The sequence below is a fragment of the Mangifera indica genome, chromosome 5, assembly GCF_011075055.1.
Source record: "Mangifera indica cultivar Alphonso chromosome 5, CATAS_Mindica_2.1, whole genome shotgun sequence".
In the NCBI taxonomy this organism is placed as follows: domain Eukaryota; kingdom Viridiplantae; phylum Streptophyta; class Magnoliopsida; order Sapindales; family Anacardiaceae; genus Mangifera; species Mangifera indica.
In genome coordinates, this window is record NC_058141.1 from 1192646 (window position 1) to 1209943 (window position 17298).

At 33.7% G+C, this 17298-nt stretch overlaps 1 protein-coding gene and 1 pseudogene across 3 annotated transcripts; one reads left to right on the forward strand and one right to left on the reverse strand.

The window, feature by feature from the left end:
* The first annotated feature begins 3932 nt into the window (after positions 1-3932).
* Positions 3933-6414, forward strand: LOC123215920 (heavy metal-associated isoprenylated plant protein 37-like). 3 transcript variants are annotated; one of them, XM_044636227.1, is made up of 4 exons: positions 3933-4397; positions 4578-4653; positions 5118-5705; positions 5772-6414. In XM_044636227.1, exons 1-4 carry the CDS (start codon positions 4359-4361, stop codon positions 6233-6235), a joined length of 1167 nt encoding a protein of 388 aa, XP_044492162.1. In that variant the 5' UTR covers positions 3933-4358; the 3' UTR covers positions 6236-6414. The 3 variants fall into 3 exon arrangements, with proteins under 3 accessions (XP_044492162.1, XP_044492161.1, XP_044492160.1); XM_044636226.1 differs by having other exon boundaries at positions 3934-4397; positions 5118-5750; positions 5817-6414; XM_044636225.1 differs by having other exon boundaries at positions 3935-4397; positions 5118-6414.
* Positions 6415-10152: 3738 nt separating this feature from the next.
* On the reverse strand, positions 10153-13125 carry LOC123217606 (annotated as a pseudogene).
* Between the last annotated feature and the right edge of the window lie 4173 nt (positions 13126-17298).

A 17298-nucleotide genomic window follows, 5' to 3' on the forward strand; every position in this document is an offset into this window, starting at 1 on the left:
GCAAACCCATATTTTGTTTTTGTTTCTGCTTTCGTTTTGTGTGATTGCGTGCTGAGTTGCTGATGAGTGACGACAGACGGCAGTTGGGCCCTGGGCTGAACAATTAACAATAAACAAATAGCAAAGGCAAACCCTAAATATGCAAGCGAGGACCAAAAGTTCAGATAAATCAGCAAAAAGAACGATACAAAATATAATTATATGACAGTTTGAGGAGAAAAGAGTAATCTATGTAAATAAAAAGATATAAATTTAAATATTATTTATAATATATTAAAATAAAAATTTTAATTTATTTGATTTAGTTATTAAAGAGTTATTTTTATAATTAAATTATATACTAATATATATATAGTTTTATTAAAAAAATAGTATATTGATCCGAGTTATTCATATCAACTAGTTGAATTCAAAATAATAATTAAACTTATTTTTATAAACAAATTAGTTCAAATATTTGAGTTTAAATTTGGTTCAAACTGAGTTTAAGTTAAATTATTTTCGAATCTCAACTTATCAAACTTAAATTATTTTGAACTAAACCTTGTAAATTTGAATTGATTTCAAATTAGAGATTATTCAAATCCAAATTAAATTGAATCGATCCAACCAATATCTATTCGGATAAATTTTATACTATATATTATAATAGAGAATTAAAGTACAAGATAATTAATCAATTTTATATTTTAAATGTGATTTATTAATAAAAAATAAATAAAGAACTACCATCTATTGGTTTTAAAATATTTTAACAAAAAAACTTTAAATTGGATAATAAAAAATTATTAAAGAAATAATATAAATTAGCATGCTTTTAAGAAATTACAAATCCCATTTAATCAATTTTATATTTTAAATTTTGGGTTTTTAATTAGAAATAAATAAAGAACTATTTTCTATTGGTTTTAGGATATTTTAACAAAAATCCTTATATTGGATAATAAAAAATTATTAAAGAAATAATATATATTAGCATGCTCTTAAGAAATTGCAAATCCCAATTAAACCCCAAATTAGGATTCGGATTACCCCATTCCCAACGCACTTGAAAGAGGCCCGTTGGGCTCCATTATCTATGAACTTACTACGTAAAATATATATTTGGATAAATTCAGTTTCCCCCTCTCAAATTTGAAAAATTCCTTCCACCACTGAAGTTGACAGACTATCTTATTTCTATTATCTCATTTTAAGATTTGATTTGATTTGAATTATTTAAGCTTGTTTTCAATAAGTCGAGCTTGAGTCAAGGATCCCACTCTTTTTTATAAACAAATTGAGTTTGAATTGATTCAAATGTTTTAGTTTGAGTCAATTTAAATTAAATTAATTTTTAGTTGAATTTAAGTAGGGATGGCAACGGAGAGGGGCGGGAAGGGGATCTCAATCCCCGTCCCCGTCTCCGCTACGGGGATAAAAATGATTTTTCATCCTCTCCTCATAACGAAAAATCTCCGCTCCATCCCCATGGGGAAAAATCCCCTCCCCGTACTCGCAAATTTTTTTTTAACCTTTTAAATACAATATAAATATATTAAATAATATAATTAAATAAAATTAAAATTAACCCACTATTTCAAATATCACTAATATAATATATTAACTACTTTAATATATACAACAAAAACCTAAATAAATTTGAAAAACATAAAAATTTAAAACTATAAAAAATATATTAGTATTTTAAATAAATATATTAATAGAAAGGGATGAAGATGGGGATGAGGATGGGGATGGGGATGGGGATGGGGATGGGGATGGGGATGGGGGTGGGGAGGGGAAGGGGCAGGGCAGGGAGGGGATATATGTATCCCCATCCCCGACCAGTCCTCGATTGCGAAAATTTTTTTCATCTTCATCTTGATCCCTTTCCCTGTTAGGGTCGGAGCCCTTAAAATAAGACCCAAATTGCCATCCCTAAATTTGAGTTTCAACTTGTCAATTTTTTTTTTTAATATTCAAGTCAATATCAAACTGAATCTTATTTGAACTTAACTTAATTCGTATCCAACTATATCTAATTTATATATGAAGTTATCAACCTTCTTGACATATCAAACTTGAGTTTGAATCGACTTTACTTAAGCCATGCTCGACTCGAGACAAGCCAAACTTCAAGCTACTCACAAATGACTTGACTTGTTTGCACCCTTTATCATATGCAAAAAGATCCAAGTTTGAGTAATTTATTTCCAAACCAATTCGATTCGATCCAAATTTCAAAACAACAATTTGTAGTAGACTTGTTTAATATTCTTAAATTCGATGAATGAGATTATGAACTGAGTCAAGCCCGAATATCCCTTGTTTAACATAGCTTGAGTTCATCGAGCTAAATTTAAGGATTGCTTGAGTTTGACTCAGCCCCTTCGAATTGAGTTCATGGCTTAGATTAATAACTTGAGTTTATGACTTATTAACAAAATGATATTGTTTTAACTATTGTTTAACATGACTCAAATTGAGTCATGAGCTAAGTTTGAACTAAATTAAGTTATTGTCTAGCTCATAAACTTGACTAAGTTGAACTCTTTCTATCTTAAGTTTGACTTCATTTTATAAACAAGTCAACCTTTCTAACCTAGGATCAATTAAAATTTGAGCTAAATGAATTTAAGTCTAATCAAACTAAGTTAAACTGACTTTCGAAACTGAGACAACTTTGTTTGGCTCTAGCTTTAAGGGAGATAGATAACAAACCAACAAACAATGTTTTTTTTTTTTTTAATTGACAAAATACCTTTATTTAATTTATACATTCTTTTCAAAACTCAATGGATCATACTAGACAAACGAAATATTTAATCTAATAGCTAACCCACAACCAACGCACTACTTAAGCAAAAAAAAAAGTTAATTTTTGGCAGTAATTAAGAGACTAATAATTATATATGAAATTTCGTTAGTTGAAATATCTTGGAAAGAGATCTAATCTTTAATCTTTTATGATTGAAATCCCTTCCTTGTCTTTGCTTTTAACACTCAAACAAACATTTTGAAAAAACCAAAAAATAAATAAATTTAACTCTCTTGAAATTGATGGTTGTTTATGATTTATTAGTCTCTTCAATAACTTATTTCACTTTGACAACAATGACGATAATGAAGAAATCTAGATTTTCTCTTCAACGATTAGACAAGAAGATTTGGAAATCTTTCATCGTTGGATCTCTTCATCTTTGATGGGGAAAAGAGAGGTCTTATTACTCCAAATCACTTTTCTTATATCGGCCACTGGTTTATGGTAGAAATGAGAGGTCGTTGACATCAGAGATGATGGTTGAAGGGGTAGAAAAAAAATTTGGAAGGAAAAATATAATTTTTCAAAGTTAAAAAATTTTAGGTAAAAGTAAAATTGTTAATTTTTATAACTTAGAGAGAAAATATAATAAATTTATATTTTTTAATATTATTAGTGAAATAACAATTTTATCTTTGTCCTAACAGAAAAATTTAATGACAATTAACCTACCAGTGAGACTTTGAGTTTTTTAAACCTATCATTGTGACTTTAAAAAAACATTAAAATTTAGATAAAAAATAATCTTTTTATCTTTTTTCTTTAAATTGACGAAGAACCTTTATTTAATTTATACATTCTTTTAAAAACTTAAATAATTATATTAAACAAATAAAATATTTAATTTAGTGATTAACCCATAATCAGTGCTCTACTTAAAGTAACAAAAAAAGTTTATTTTTGTAATGGTTATGGCTCTAATAATTAGATCTGACACTTTGCTAGTTTCAAATATCTTAAAAAGAGGTCTAAGCTTTAATCCTTTATGATTGAAATCCCTTCCTTGTCCCTGGTTTTAACACCCTCACTAGCATTTTGATAAGGCCAAAAAAAGTTTGCTCCCTTTGGAATTGATGGTTGTTTTATGACTTATCTCACTTTCTCTCCCCCTGTGTCTCTCATTTTCACCAGGATAAAAAAGTGACAAAAGGAGGACAGCGATAGAGGCTGGCTCTGCCCTGGTTTTGTCAAGTCGCTGTTCTTCTTTTCTTGATCATCCTTTTCCTCCAGTATTTAACATTAAATCACATCCTTTTACAATTCACAGACAAACCCCTCTCCCACCTTTTACTCTTCCTTCTGACTTTCATTACATTTGGCTTCTCTCTTCCGCCCCCATTTGCTGTTCTTTTGTTTGCTTTTGAAAACAAGGGAAAAGAAAAGCAGAAGTAGAGTCTGAATTCTGAAACCACCCTATAGTTTTCAGTTTAGTTTTAATAGTTAGAAAGCATAAACAGCTCAACCCTTTTTTTATTTTTAGCTCTTGACAGAAAGACACTCTCACACTCTCACTTTCATTAGCAAACGGCTAGCTAGCTACCACTGAAGAAAAGAAATGACTAAAGAAGAAGACTTTAAACTCCTTAAGATCCAGGTTTTCTGTCTTTCTTAACCACATTCTCTTGTATCCTTTTCTAAGTCTTCTTTTTTCTTGTTTTATTTAATATATATTGTTGTTCTTTTCCTCAAGAATCCTTCTTCTTGTTTTTGTTCTTTGCTTTGTTGCTTTCTTTTTGTAATCCATTTATCTATCTGTCTATCTGTTCTGCTGCAGATTTGTGTTCTCAAAGTGAACATTCACTGTGATGGCTGTAAGCAGAAAGTTAAGAAACTTCTTCAGAGAATTGAAGGTGCTCATCATTTCCGTTTCTTTTGAGTTAGTGTTTGGTTACTAAGAAAATGTAGGGACAAAAGAGAATAAAAAAGAAAAGATACCCACTTGAGGGATCTGTCTCATTTTTCCTTGGAAACCATTACAATGTGGTAAAAGTAAAAGATAAAGTTCTAAACTTTTTAAGCAATTTTCCTAGTATTTCTCAACAACTAGATATCTTTTTGACTCTATTTCCAAACTAAGTATTTTATTTGAGTTGGTAGAGTAGATTATTGATGATCTTATCTGATTCTGACCTTTTTTTTTTTTTTCGCCCAAATGTAAAACAAGTACCCTGTTAGGGATTTTTTAAACCAGATATTATTGTAGTACTTTCACTGTATGTAGAGTTTGCTTAAGGGATCTCTGAGGGGTGTTAATAATTGATGATTTGAGTTTGGCTTAAGTAATTTTGTGTTTTGTTTGTCTTTCTCCTTGCAGGTGTTTATCAAGTAAATATAGATGCAGAGCAACAGAAAGTCACAGTTTCAGGGAGTGTGGATTCTGCAACATTGATCAAGAAATTGCTCAGAAATGGGAAACATGCAGAGCTTTGGTCCCAAAAGTCTAATCAAAATCAAAATCAAAACCAAAACCAAAACCAGAAGCAAAAGATCAACTGCATCAAGGATGACAAGAAGAACAACAATCAAGGTCAGAAGCAAGGGTTGAAGGGGCTTGAGGCCTTCAAGAACCAGCAGAAGTATCCTACATTCATGTCTGAAGATGATGAGTATTTTGATGATGAAGATGATGAGGAGGATGAGTTGAACTTTCTCAAAGCAAACCAACTGGGTCAACTTGGTTTGCTCAGGCAACAAGCCATGGATGCAAGTAATGCAAAGAAAGGTGTTGGAGGCATGCCTGCTGGTGCTAACATCAATAAAATGAACAACAATGTTGGAAATGCAAATGCTGGAAACAAAGGGAATCAAAATCAGGGTCTGGTAGGAATGAAAAACTTTGATCCAAGTGGGATTGATGCTAAGACTATGGCAGCTTTGAAAATGAACAATGTTTTGGGAGATGGTAAAAGGGCAAATGACATTAATGCCATGATGAGTGGTCTTGGAGGTGGTAATGTTTTGGGAGATGGTAAAAGGGCAAATGACATTAATGCCATGATGAGTGGTCTTGGAGGTGGTAATGCTGCTTCAAATGCTGCTGTTTTGGGAGGGAATCCCAATGGTCTAGGAGGGTTTCAACTAGTTCAACCCAACAATGGGTACCAGAATTCAAATGTTACCGGTCAACAGTATCCCTCATCCATGCTCATGAGCATGAATGGTGGATACAACCATCCACCATCACAAATGATGATGAACATGAACATGCAAAATAGGCATGCCATGCAACAACAGCCCCAAATGATGTATCATAGGTCATCGTTCGTTCCTCCTAACGCAGGGTACCTCTACAATTACAACTCTGCTCCTGATCCATACTATCCATACCCTGAACAGCCACCCCTAAATTATAGTGGTGACCACTCAGCTACCGCAGCCCTATCATCCCATATGTCTAGTGATGAAGATACAAGCAGCTGCACAATATTGTAATGAAAAGTTTGTAGAAGAGAGAGAATAATAATGCTTGACTTCAAATTCTCTCTTTATGGAAACTGGGGACTTTTGAAGACTGTAGTATTTTGTAATGTGTCTTCCTCGTGAATCGTATCAGTGTGTGTTGGTGATTCTCTTTTTTATTCAACCGAGCAAGCACTACGTATTTTGTTTTATGTTTCTTTGTGGATTGAATTGAACTAGAATAATAACTGCCATACCAAGCAAATCTGAAATGGAGATTATATATTAGTATTACAGTATAAAATGTTGGTTTGTGGTTTTGAGGCCATGCCTAAGTTTGAAGTTTCTTATAATTTATTCCAGTATTAGACGGGGACATTGGATACTGTAAAATGCAGACAATGATTATGCTTGTGCAGAGAAGAGCAGCTGGGTTCACAATTTTTCACATTAGAGTTCAAATTATGTTTAGGCATGCACGTGCTATTTGATGCTACAGTTTGTATCACCGACACACCCGAGCCATTTTAAATAACCAATCTGTAATTTTCATGGAGGGTCACATGCTGTTATGCAAAAAGCTAACAAGTGAACAGCAGCAGTCAATAACATTATGGAAACCGTTTTGACCCTCCTGTGACACCCTAAATAAGAACATTAGCCAAGTTATTGAATCCACTCTGTAAAGTTAATAAAACTGAAACTTCAAAAGGAATGATGAAGGTAAAGGGGATGGTGATGGCTGAGTTAATCTAGGAAACCTTAAAAGGGATCTGAGGAATGGCGACTTTAGTCATTTAAAAGGTATATATTGACTGTGATTCCAAGAAATGGAGTTGAATATGTGTTACAACCCAGTCATTTTCAAAATATTATTTGACTTGGATATGAGTCCATCATGTTTTTGGTTTTGAACTTTATAAACCATCAATCGTTAATAGTTAGAAGCTTACATTTTATTTCATCTAGTGTCTATTTCATTTTTTACTAATATGAGATTGTTCTAAAGATATTATATTCAACCCATCTACTTTTTTTCACAAAGTTTTGTCTAAGCATTGCTTAAGATAATACACGAAGCAATTCTAATATAATTTATAACATTTTGGTCTAATAGCATAGTTTATTGTCAAGATATTATCTATTTTGATTTGGATATAAACTCTATCATAGTTTTATTTTTTAAATTTACTATACTAAATACATTTTAACAGTTTAAAAATTTGTAAACTATTTTTATTTTATTATGTTTAAATAATATAAAATATTCATACATATTTAATATCTTTTTCCTACTAAAAAAAGAGATTTCTTAGGATGTTCATGCAGGGAATCTATTCTCAACATTCTACTTGTTCTGGTTAAATTATTGTTTATTTTCCGGCCACCAAGGTGGTTTTGTAGGAGGTTCTGTGACAGTAGTTGTTTATTACCAGGGCTTGAATGATGGTTCTGCACGTTAAAGGGAAATCAGTTGCTGGCTGATTGTCCTTATCCATTGAAAAATTTTAATTAGAGAACAGGTCAATTTAGTAACATCGGTTGAAATATGCATGTCTAAATTGTATCTTAATACAAATACATCTAAATGTGTTATGTTAAAATTTTCAACAAAATAGACACATATGTCACTAAGGTTACAATCAAATTGAATTGAGTATAGCTAGATTCGAGCTCAGTTTGATACCCTAGATGTAGGGTTTAAGTTTGACAAGCTCAAAAGTTACATGCTCAAACTCAAATACTTATGGTTGACTCAAAAAAATTATAATTAAATTTTATAATTTATATATTTATCAATTATTTTTTATATTCAAAGTTTAATATTGAGTTACATATGCGAATTTTAAAAGTTAAAAAGATTCAAATAAGTTTTTTCAACTAAGATTTGAATATTTAGATTTGTAATTTAAGATATAAATATAAGATTTTAAACTTTGAAGAGGTTATTGATTTTATATATCTCTTTTGAACTCACAAGCTTGTTGGATTGAAAAACGAGTTTAAACTCCATTTAAGTAAATACTCAAACTGTTCAAACTCAAGATCAGTTCGACAATAACTTAGTTTAGCCACGAGTAGCTTGTAAGCGACTCAGCCCATTTACAACCTGATATTCGTCTCTCTAATTATGTATAATTTTACTAAAGATTTTAAACCAAGAACCCCATGAATAATAGCATGAAACTTCAACTAGGAATTCTGAACAAAACAATGGTAACATGTAAAACAAGAATGAGAAGATGACCCAAGCTGCCTATGCTCAGCCCTGATGGTACTAGAAGGTCTTTACGAGGAAATTCAAATTCATGGCCCAGCATGTTTCACGAGCTTCAGTCCTGGCAAAACATTTTCTAACATTTTCACATTTGGTTGCAGAGTAATGATTAATGAATTGAAGAAAGAAGCTGTCTTTTGCAGTTGATGGGACATGACCCAAATGACTACGCACTCAGGCCACTATAAATAAAAAAATTAAAAAAAATACCACACTATACTTAAATTAATAGGCCAAAAGACTATTTCTCACCCAAGAGACGATGTATTTTCAAGTTTTTTTTTTTTAATTTTAATAATCTCAAATATCTATTCATAAAAAATTAAAATTAACTATAATAAGAGTAAAATTGTTATTTTTTATAATATTAAAAATAAATTAAAATATAATCTCTTTTTACTTTCCTAAACTTTAAAAACTAAAAGTTTCTCCAAATCTAGGTTTTAAAAAATAACAGTTTTTTTTCTAGGGTTTCGTTTTAAGATCTTCGACATCATCTCCGATGTCATTACCGACAACCTCTCCCTCCCAAAGCTTACCGTCCTTTCGACAGTCTCTTTCCTCCGATTTGGATACTTGATCGACGTCAAAAAATCCATGAAAGACGAAGAGTTTCGTCTGGGAAGACAAAAGAGGTCTTCTTTTGGGAAGACAAAAGAGGTCTTCTTTTGGAAAGACGATTATCTTCGTCTTCCCAGACGAAGTTCTTCATCTTCTATGACTCCTTCGACGTCGATCGAGCATTCAAATAGGTGGAGAGAGACCGTCGGAGAGAGAGAAAGCTTCAGGAGGAAGAGGCCGTCGACAATGGAGCCAGAGATCTTGAAACGAAACCCTAGAGGAGAACTGTTATTTTTTAAAACTTAGACTAGAAGAAACTTTTAGTTTTTAAAGTTTGGGGAGGTAAAAAGAGATAAAATTTTAAGGAGTTAGAGTTCCGTTAATTTTAACTGCTTATAGTAGGTAGATATTTGAGATTATTAAAGTTAAATGAGAGAAACCTAGGAATGCATCATACCTTGAGTGGGAAATAGTCCTTTGGCCAAACTAATATAAGGTTGGATTTTTCAACTAGTTCAAAGTTTAAAAGAGAGTTAGAGCTCTGCAAGCTTCTCTCAAAACCAAACTCAGGCTAGGTTTGATTTTAAACTTGATATAATATCATTATTTATCAAAATAATGTCGTTTGAATATATATTATTTAAAACAGTATTTTTTTCATTGTTTTGGATCAAACTTATTTAAATTATTAAGCCTGATGAGTCAAACATTTTTTAAATTCAAACTTGACAATATAACATTTTTTAGACTTGGGCTTGATCTCTAACTCACCAAAGGAAAGTTTATTTTGTGTTTAATCGAGTTGAATTGACAACTGAGCTGGAACCAACTGAAATCCAACCCTACTCAAAAATTTGAATGCAATCCAAATTTTCCCAGGTCAAACCAACCGACATGTAAAATAGAACATATTTAAGGCCTCATGGCTGGTTCATATTTGTTGATATTTGAGGAAAAAAGAAGGAATCTGAAAGCAAAAATTGAGAAGAAGAGACAGTTGTGTTCTCAGAAACGAATGAAGTTGGCATTATTATTAAAGAAATCATCTAAAACGATGAAAAGTAAAGACTGATCGTGTGTAGAGTACAGAAAAAAAGTGGTGGAGCCCTAGTGTCACTCATACAGTAAATGTGGTCAGAATTTAGAAATCGATTCTGTTCACCAACAGTTGTTGAAAACAAAGAATCAAATTGGTAAATAGAAAAGATCTGAAGGGTAGACGTAGAAATTTGATTGTTTGCACTCATGGCCTAGTCAGAAAGGAGGGGTTTATTCATGAGAAAAATAAACAAGAAAACAAAGGTTCTTGTAAGAGCTCATCAACTCTAGAACTAGAAGTAAACAAAGACGAAAGACAGAATCACCTTTATCCTCTAAGGGTCCTTCTATTCTGTTAGTTTGCCATAAGTTCACTAGCAGAGAATCGGTCCACAGCAGTGTCTGTGGGGGCAATCCTTTGTTGCGCTCTGGCAAGCAGTTTTTGCACTCCTAGAATTGGTTACCTTAAAGAGAATTGTACACTCAAGTCCATTGACTTACAGCCAATTATACAATCAAGTCCAAAGCTGCAGAACAAGCAAATTATGGTTTTAATACAATGTAGAAGCCAGCCATGATGAAATAAAGTACAAAAAGAATGCTAATGCGGCATACTTTAACTAATGCAATTCCAATGTGGCTTGTTCTCTGCTTTCACTCTTTAACTTGGCACCAATTTTGCATGGAATTTGCATCCTGCAACAAGGAATTTGAAATATAGTTTAATATAGCAAATTCTAAGTAAAATCAGGATTCTCTTCTTGCAAAACATATGGTTAACCATTTTTTAATTTAAGCATGATTTTTTACTGATCCAGTCTAAACTTTACATGACAATGTTTATTTAGTAATATTAATGTTCTTTACAAGCTTCTTGCCACAAACCTGCATTAAGCATACAGGGAGCAATACTCTTCTTATTCTGACACTACCTTCCACACACGTATAAAGGCATCCTCTCCTGAACTCGCCACATTAAAATCATCAGTAAAACCCAAAGCCATACACTCCACCCAAATGAGCGTGCTTTATGGTTATGCGGCTTGAAGCAGGCTTCTCAATTTCATAGATGATAACACAAGTATCCAGTGATCCAGTAGCGACCATTGTGCTATTGGGAGACCAAGCCACGCAGTTGATGCGAGCAGTGTGAAACAACAAGTTGTTAAGCTTCACCTGCAAGAAATAAATCTCAGAAACACGAGGTAGCTCAAAAATGGAATATGTGACATTGAAAAGAAAAGGCAAAAAACTTCCTGATAAATATCCACCGTATAATTACAGAAAAAGCATTTTGTAGTTAACAAGAATGTTTTCTCTTTTGAGCAGTATTGATGGCTGAGAAAAAGAAATGAGGCAGATGGTTTGATAGTCCTCTAATGGACCAAACTAATTTGAGTTTTGTTGGCCGAGAGTTATATCTAATTCATACTACCGCAAAAGTCTTCTAACTACAGAAAAATAAATGCATTGGCTTGGATTCTAGGAGAAATTTTAAATGCTAAACTATTTCTCTGTATTAACAAGGATCCAGAGAGTAAAGGGCTTAAAACAAACAAAAATTTTCATTCATGTACTCATATTTCCTCTCTGAAGGCACAGTCCCAAACTACAGCTTCCCGATTGACATCAGCTGAAGCAAACATGGAGACGTCTGGTGAATATCTTATTACGGTAATTGCACCTCTATGTTTTTCAAGAACCGCTTCTTCTTTAAGAGCATTATCTGAGACAGAATAGATGTGCAATTTGCATCCTGACCACCCACAATGGCTTCAATACCATCAGGTGAAATCACACTTGCTGTCACTGAGAACCCAAGGTTGATGTTTAACAACACTTCCAAACCTTTAAGCAAAACAACTCCGGTGTCAGTTGATACCAATGCCTGTTCAGAGGAGCCAAGGGCAAGACTCAAGTCTTTAGGCTGACTGCCAATATCAACATGCTCTGCAGCTCCACATTCCTCTACGCACAGTGGAACTCTCCATACCTGGAATTAGTAGTGGTGTTTGAGAAAATGCAGAAATTGTTAAAGAAAAATAAGGTGTGCACTTTAGTTTGCTCAAGTTCATATATGAGACAAGCATTAATCTACAAGAGATGAAACTTTAAGCCCGCAACTGTGTTCCGTTTGGAATCTGTAAAAACGAAACCATGTAGAAGCATGCATTTGCTTGAAATATGCTACCTTGTTATCATATCCACATGTAATAATCTGTTCTTCAGCCGCATCTAAACATTTAATTTGAGCACTACATTTCCTCTCTAATTACCATTGTACCCACCACCTTGTATCCATCTAATCATGGATCCATCAAAGCTGCTCGACAATATCATCTTTTGGCCGCTTTTAAGCATAGTTAATGCATTAAAATTTTTCATGTGTCCAGAAAATGATATAGGGGCTTTATCAAGATCACTAGCCAGATAAACGTCAATTCTGCCACCAAGGGAAACAGTAAGAAGATGATCTTTCTGCCAAAGGCATCCAACAAGCATGTCCTCCACTGCACCGGCTTCAGAAGAAGCCAATGTTTTAATCACTTCTGCATTACCATCATCGGAAATCTCCCACACCTTCGCAGACTTATCAGCAGACACAGTAAGAACCTAAATTCCATCAAATATGCAGACTAGGAATTTAGAATGTATCAAACAGAATGCATTCAAGCTGCTGATGCAAAATTTAAACAGATGGTTAACCTGTTTACTATCAGGACTCCAGCTCACTGCGTAAATGCTGCCCTCAAGGCCCTTTTCTGAGGACAATTCTCCAATCTTTTCCCCGATCTTCCCATCATATATTAAACCCTTTTTGTAAGAGCTGACACTGATCAATTTATTCCCATCTGGAAAGATTCTAATACAGTTGACAAAGTTTGAATGGTGCCTGCAGATCCCTGAACAGAATCATGGATAAACACTTAAGTAACAAAATTCAAACCTAAGATTTTCTCAAGAAAAAAAAAAAAAAATATGATCAGCCATTGCTAAAAATTTAGCAACCTGTGAGATAGCTTGAACTTAAAAGGTGGACCTTCATAAAAATTGACCAAGAAATCCTTCCTTCTCTCGGCGCCACAACAACCCACCCCCCCCCCCCCCCCCCCCAACACATGGCAATTCGAAATGGCCTTGTTGGCTTAAATGCACAGCTCAAAACCCTCCTCGAATGATCCCACCTAAACTTAATAATAGCAGAAAATTATATATGTTGAATGAATGATTCAAAATATCAGTTGCTATTTTTTAGAAGTAAGTGTTTTTATGCTTTTATTTGTTACAGTCATTAAATATTAGTGGTCAGTTATATTTAGCACTAAACTTGGTCATGGGTTTGTGATCTATTTTTTAGCATTTTCCGTTACTCTATTAGTATTATTTAAGGCTTGGTGTACTGGACGTTTTGTGTGCATAGTGAAAAATTTAGTAAATTGTGTTATTGATTCTACCTCTCTATATTCTATTGCAAAATAATTTTTTTCCTCTATTTTACCAACATTTGTGGTATCAGAGCAAAGTGAGAGAAAAAAAATAAAAGTGATTCTAATTTGCAGAACAATGGCAGCAAATAGCACGAATGCTTCATCTCAACCCTTTATTCCAATTTTTAAAGGGGTAAATTATCATTTTTGGAGTCTCAAGATGAAAACTCTCTTCAAGTCTCAAGAGATATGGGACTTGGTAGAAAATGGGTTTGAAGACAGGTAACCAATCGAGCCTAATCAACAGTTGCAGGAGAATCGCAAGAAGGACTCAAAGCCTTTTTTCATGATCCAACAAGCTCTTGATGATGAAATATTTCCCAGAATTGCTGCAACAACTACTTCTCATGAGGCACGGGAGACTCTAAAGCAAGAGTATATGGGAGACAAAAAGGTGATTGCTGTGAAGTTGCAAACTCTCTGTCACAATTTTGAAACGTTGGCTATGCAAGAAAAAGAATATGTGTAAGAGTTTTTGTCTAGGGTGTCTGGTATTGTCAACCATATGAAGAGCTATGGTGACAAAATTAGTAATGAGACAGTTGTGTGCAAGGTTTTGAGGAGTTTAACCTCAAAATTTAATCATGTTGTTGCTACAATTGAAGAATCAAAAGATTTGTCCACTTATTCGTTTGATGAATTGATGAGCTCTTTACTAGCTTATGAAGATAGGCTTAGTAGATTATCTAAAAAGGTTGAGAAGAAGGCTTTTCAGGTGAAAGGGGAGTCTTCTTTCAAAAGAAAGTAAGAAAATTCAAGAGCCAAGGCAGAGGCAGAGGTGGATTTCATGGACGAGGTTGTGGCGACGACGGCAAAGGTAGAGGTCAATTTGGTAAATCATGTCAATACAAGAGTTTAATCCAATGCATATATTGCAACAAAATGAGGCACAAAGAAGTAGACTGTTGGACCAAAAGAGGGAAGAATAAAAGCAAGCAAATTTTATAGAAAAGGTTGAAGAGGAGAACAAGCTGTTCACGACCCATTCACCTATGTAAGATATGCTAAACCACAATATAGTATGGTTTTTGGATAGTGGTTGCTTTAACCACATGTCAGGGACAAAGTCATTGTTCAAAGAGCTTGACAAGTTGTAGAAAGGTGAAGTTCGACTTGAAGATGACAAGCAAATGTAAGTAGAAGGGAAAGGTACAATTGCCATCAAAACCTTACAAGGTGATGTCAAACTCTTTTATGATGTGCAATGTGTGCCTAGTTTAGCTCATAACTTGTTGAGTGTTGGACAACTAATGAGTAGTGGATATAAGGTTGTATTTGATGGTAATTCATGTGTTGTTAATGATAAAAAATCTGGTAAGACTATTACAAATGTCCATATGACACAAAACAAAATGTTTCCTCTTGATGTTTCAAACGTGGTAAGTAAAGCCTTAATTGTTAGAGGGAATAATGAGGCTAAATTATGGCATTTACATTCTGGGCATTTGAATGTGAACAGTCTAAAACTTTTAAGCTATAAGAAATGGTCATTGGCTTGCCAAAAATTGGTGAACTTGTTTTTTGTGAAGAGTGTGTTTATGGGAAACAGAGTAGAAGATCATTTCCTGTTGGAAAATCATAGAGGGCTTCAAATTGTCTTGTACTTGTGCATACTGATTTGTGTAGGCCTATGAAAACTGAATTGCTTAGAGAAAGTCATTATTTTTTGCTATTTATAGATGATTATAGTCGTATGAGTTGGGTTTATTTCTTGAAATTCAAATAAGAAACCTTTGAGAATTGCAAGAAATTCAAAGTATTGGTCGAGAAGCAAAATGGCAAAAGCATAAAAGCACTTTAAACATATCAAGGCAATGAATTCTTATCTAATGATTTCACCAATTTTTGTGATGAGCATGACATACGCAGGGAATTTATAGCACCATACATGCCACAACAAAATGACATTGTGGAGAGAAAAAATCGTATGGTGGTGCAAATGGCTAGAAGTATGTTGAAGGCAAAGGGGCTTCTAAATCAGTTTTGCGGAGAAGCAGTAGCAACAACGGTGTATTTCTTGAATATCTCTCTAACGAGGGTTGTTCTCAATCAAACACCATACGAAGCATGGAAGGGCAAGAAGCCTTGTGTAAGCCACTTAAAAATCTTTCGTTGTGTAGCAAATGCTTTGATTAATTCTTGTTCTAAACTTGATGAAAAATCTGAAAAATGTATTTTCATTAGCTATAGTCCTCAATCCAAAGCATATCGCCTATATAATCTTATAAGTGGCAAAGTGATAATTAGTAGGAACGTTGTATTCAATGAGAAAGCCTGTTTAAGCTGGAATGTTGACAAAGAAGGCATCGTCAATAGGTTCTTGCAAATTTTGAACAACTAAAACTGCCATCACCTATAAGTTCAACTCCTTCCTCACTTGGTGACAGTAGCAATATAAGTCCAGCAAGTTCAGATTCTTCATTATCCGGCTCTTTCAACGACAGTGAAATACCACCTAAAAAATTCAGATCTGTAACAAAAGTTTATAACTTCTGCGACTTTGCTTTATTAGTCACTTATCCAACTTATTTTGAGGAAGCTGTAGAATAATCAGAGTGACAGATCGCTATGACAGAGGAGATACAAGCCATTGAGAAAAATTCAACATGGGAGTTAGTTGATGTTTCTAAAGGCAAGAATGTTGTAGGACTTAAGTGGGTGTTCTGAACAAAGTATAATGCTAATGGAAGCATCGCTCGGCTTATGGCCAAAGGATACTCATAATTGCCAGAATAGATTTTGATGATACTTTCTCTCCTATTGCTCGATTTGAAACTGTGAGAGTCATATTGGCTTTGACTGCCCAAATGCAATTTCTTGTGTATCAATTTGAAGTGAAATCCACATTTCTAAATGGTGACTTGGAAGAAGAGGTTTATGTTTCACAACTTGAGGGCTTTGTTATTAATGGCAGTGAAAACAAAGTCTATAGGTTAAGAAAAACTCTTTATAGGCTAAAGCAAGCTCCGCGTGCATGGTATAACAAAATTGATGCTTTTTTTTAAGATAGTGGGTTCACAAGAAGTGAAAATGAATCCACTCTTTACTTGAAGTGACAAAGTAATGGAGTTTTTTTGGTGGTCTATCTTTATGTGGATGATATGATTTACATGGCATCTTCAGAATCTTTAATTGCTGATTTCTAGCATGATGGGAAATTTTGAGATGACAGATTTAGGGTTACTGCAATACTTTTTGGGTCTTGAGGTGAAGCAAAGTGAAGAAGGGATTTTTATGTGTCAAAGAAATATGTTATTAACTTGTTGAATAGTTTAATATAAGCAATTGTGAGGTGGCAGCCACACCAATGAACAATAATGAGAAGTTGTAGCAGGAAGATGGGACTGAGAAGGCAAATCCAAGATTGTTTAGAAGCTTAGTTAGTGGTTTAAATTATTTGACACACACTAGACTTGACATCGCTTACTATGTTAGTGTTGTGTCTAGATTCATGTATAGTCCTACGAACTGGTACGTGCTGTCGTTGACACCCAAATTAAATCCTAAATTCCTGCAACAAAAATGTAGTAAAGGAAAGTAGGGATCGTTCCCTCGAAGAGCTTTGATTAGTATGTCGTCACAAATAAATCGAAACAAATAAATAAAAAGGGGGGTTTTGAAGTGAATGCAAATCTTAACGAAAAACAATAAATAAAAATTCAGTAAAATAATTCAAAATCAATTTAACAAACCTTGGTCTTCGGTCACATCCACCATTGGAACTACGATTG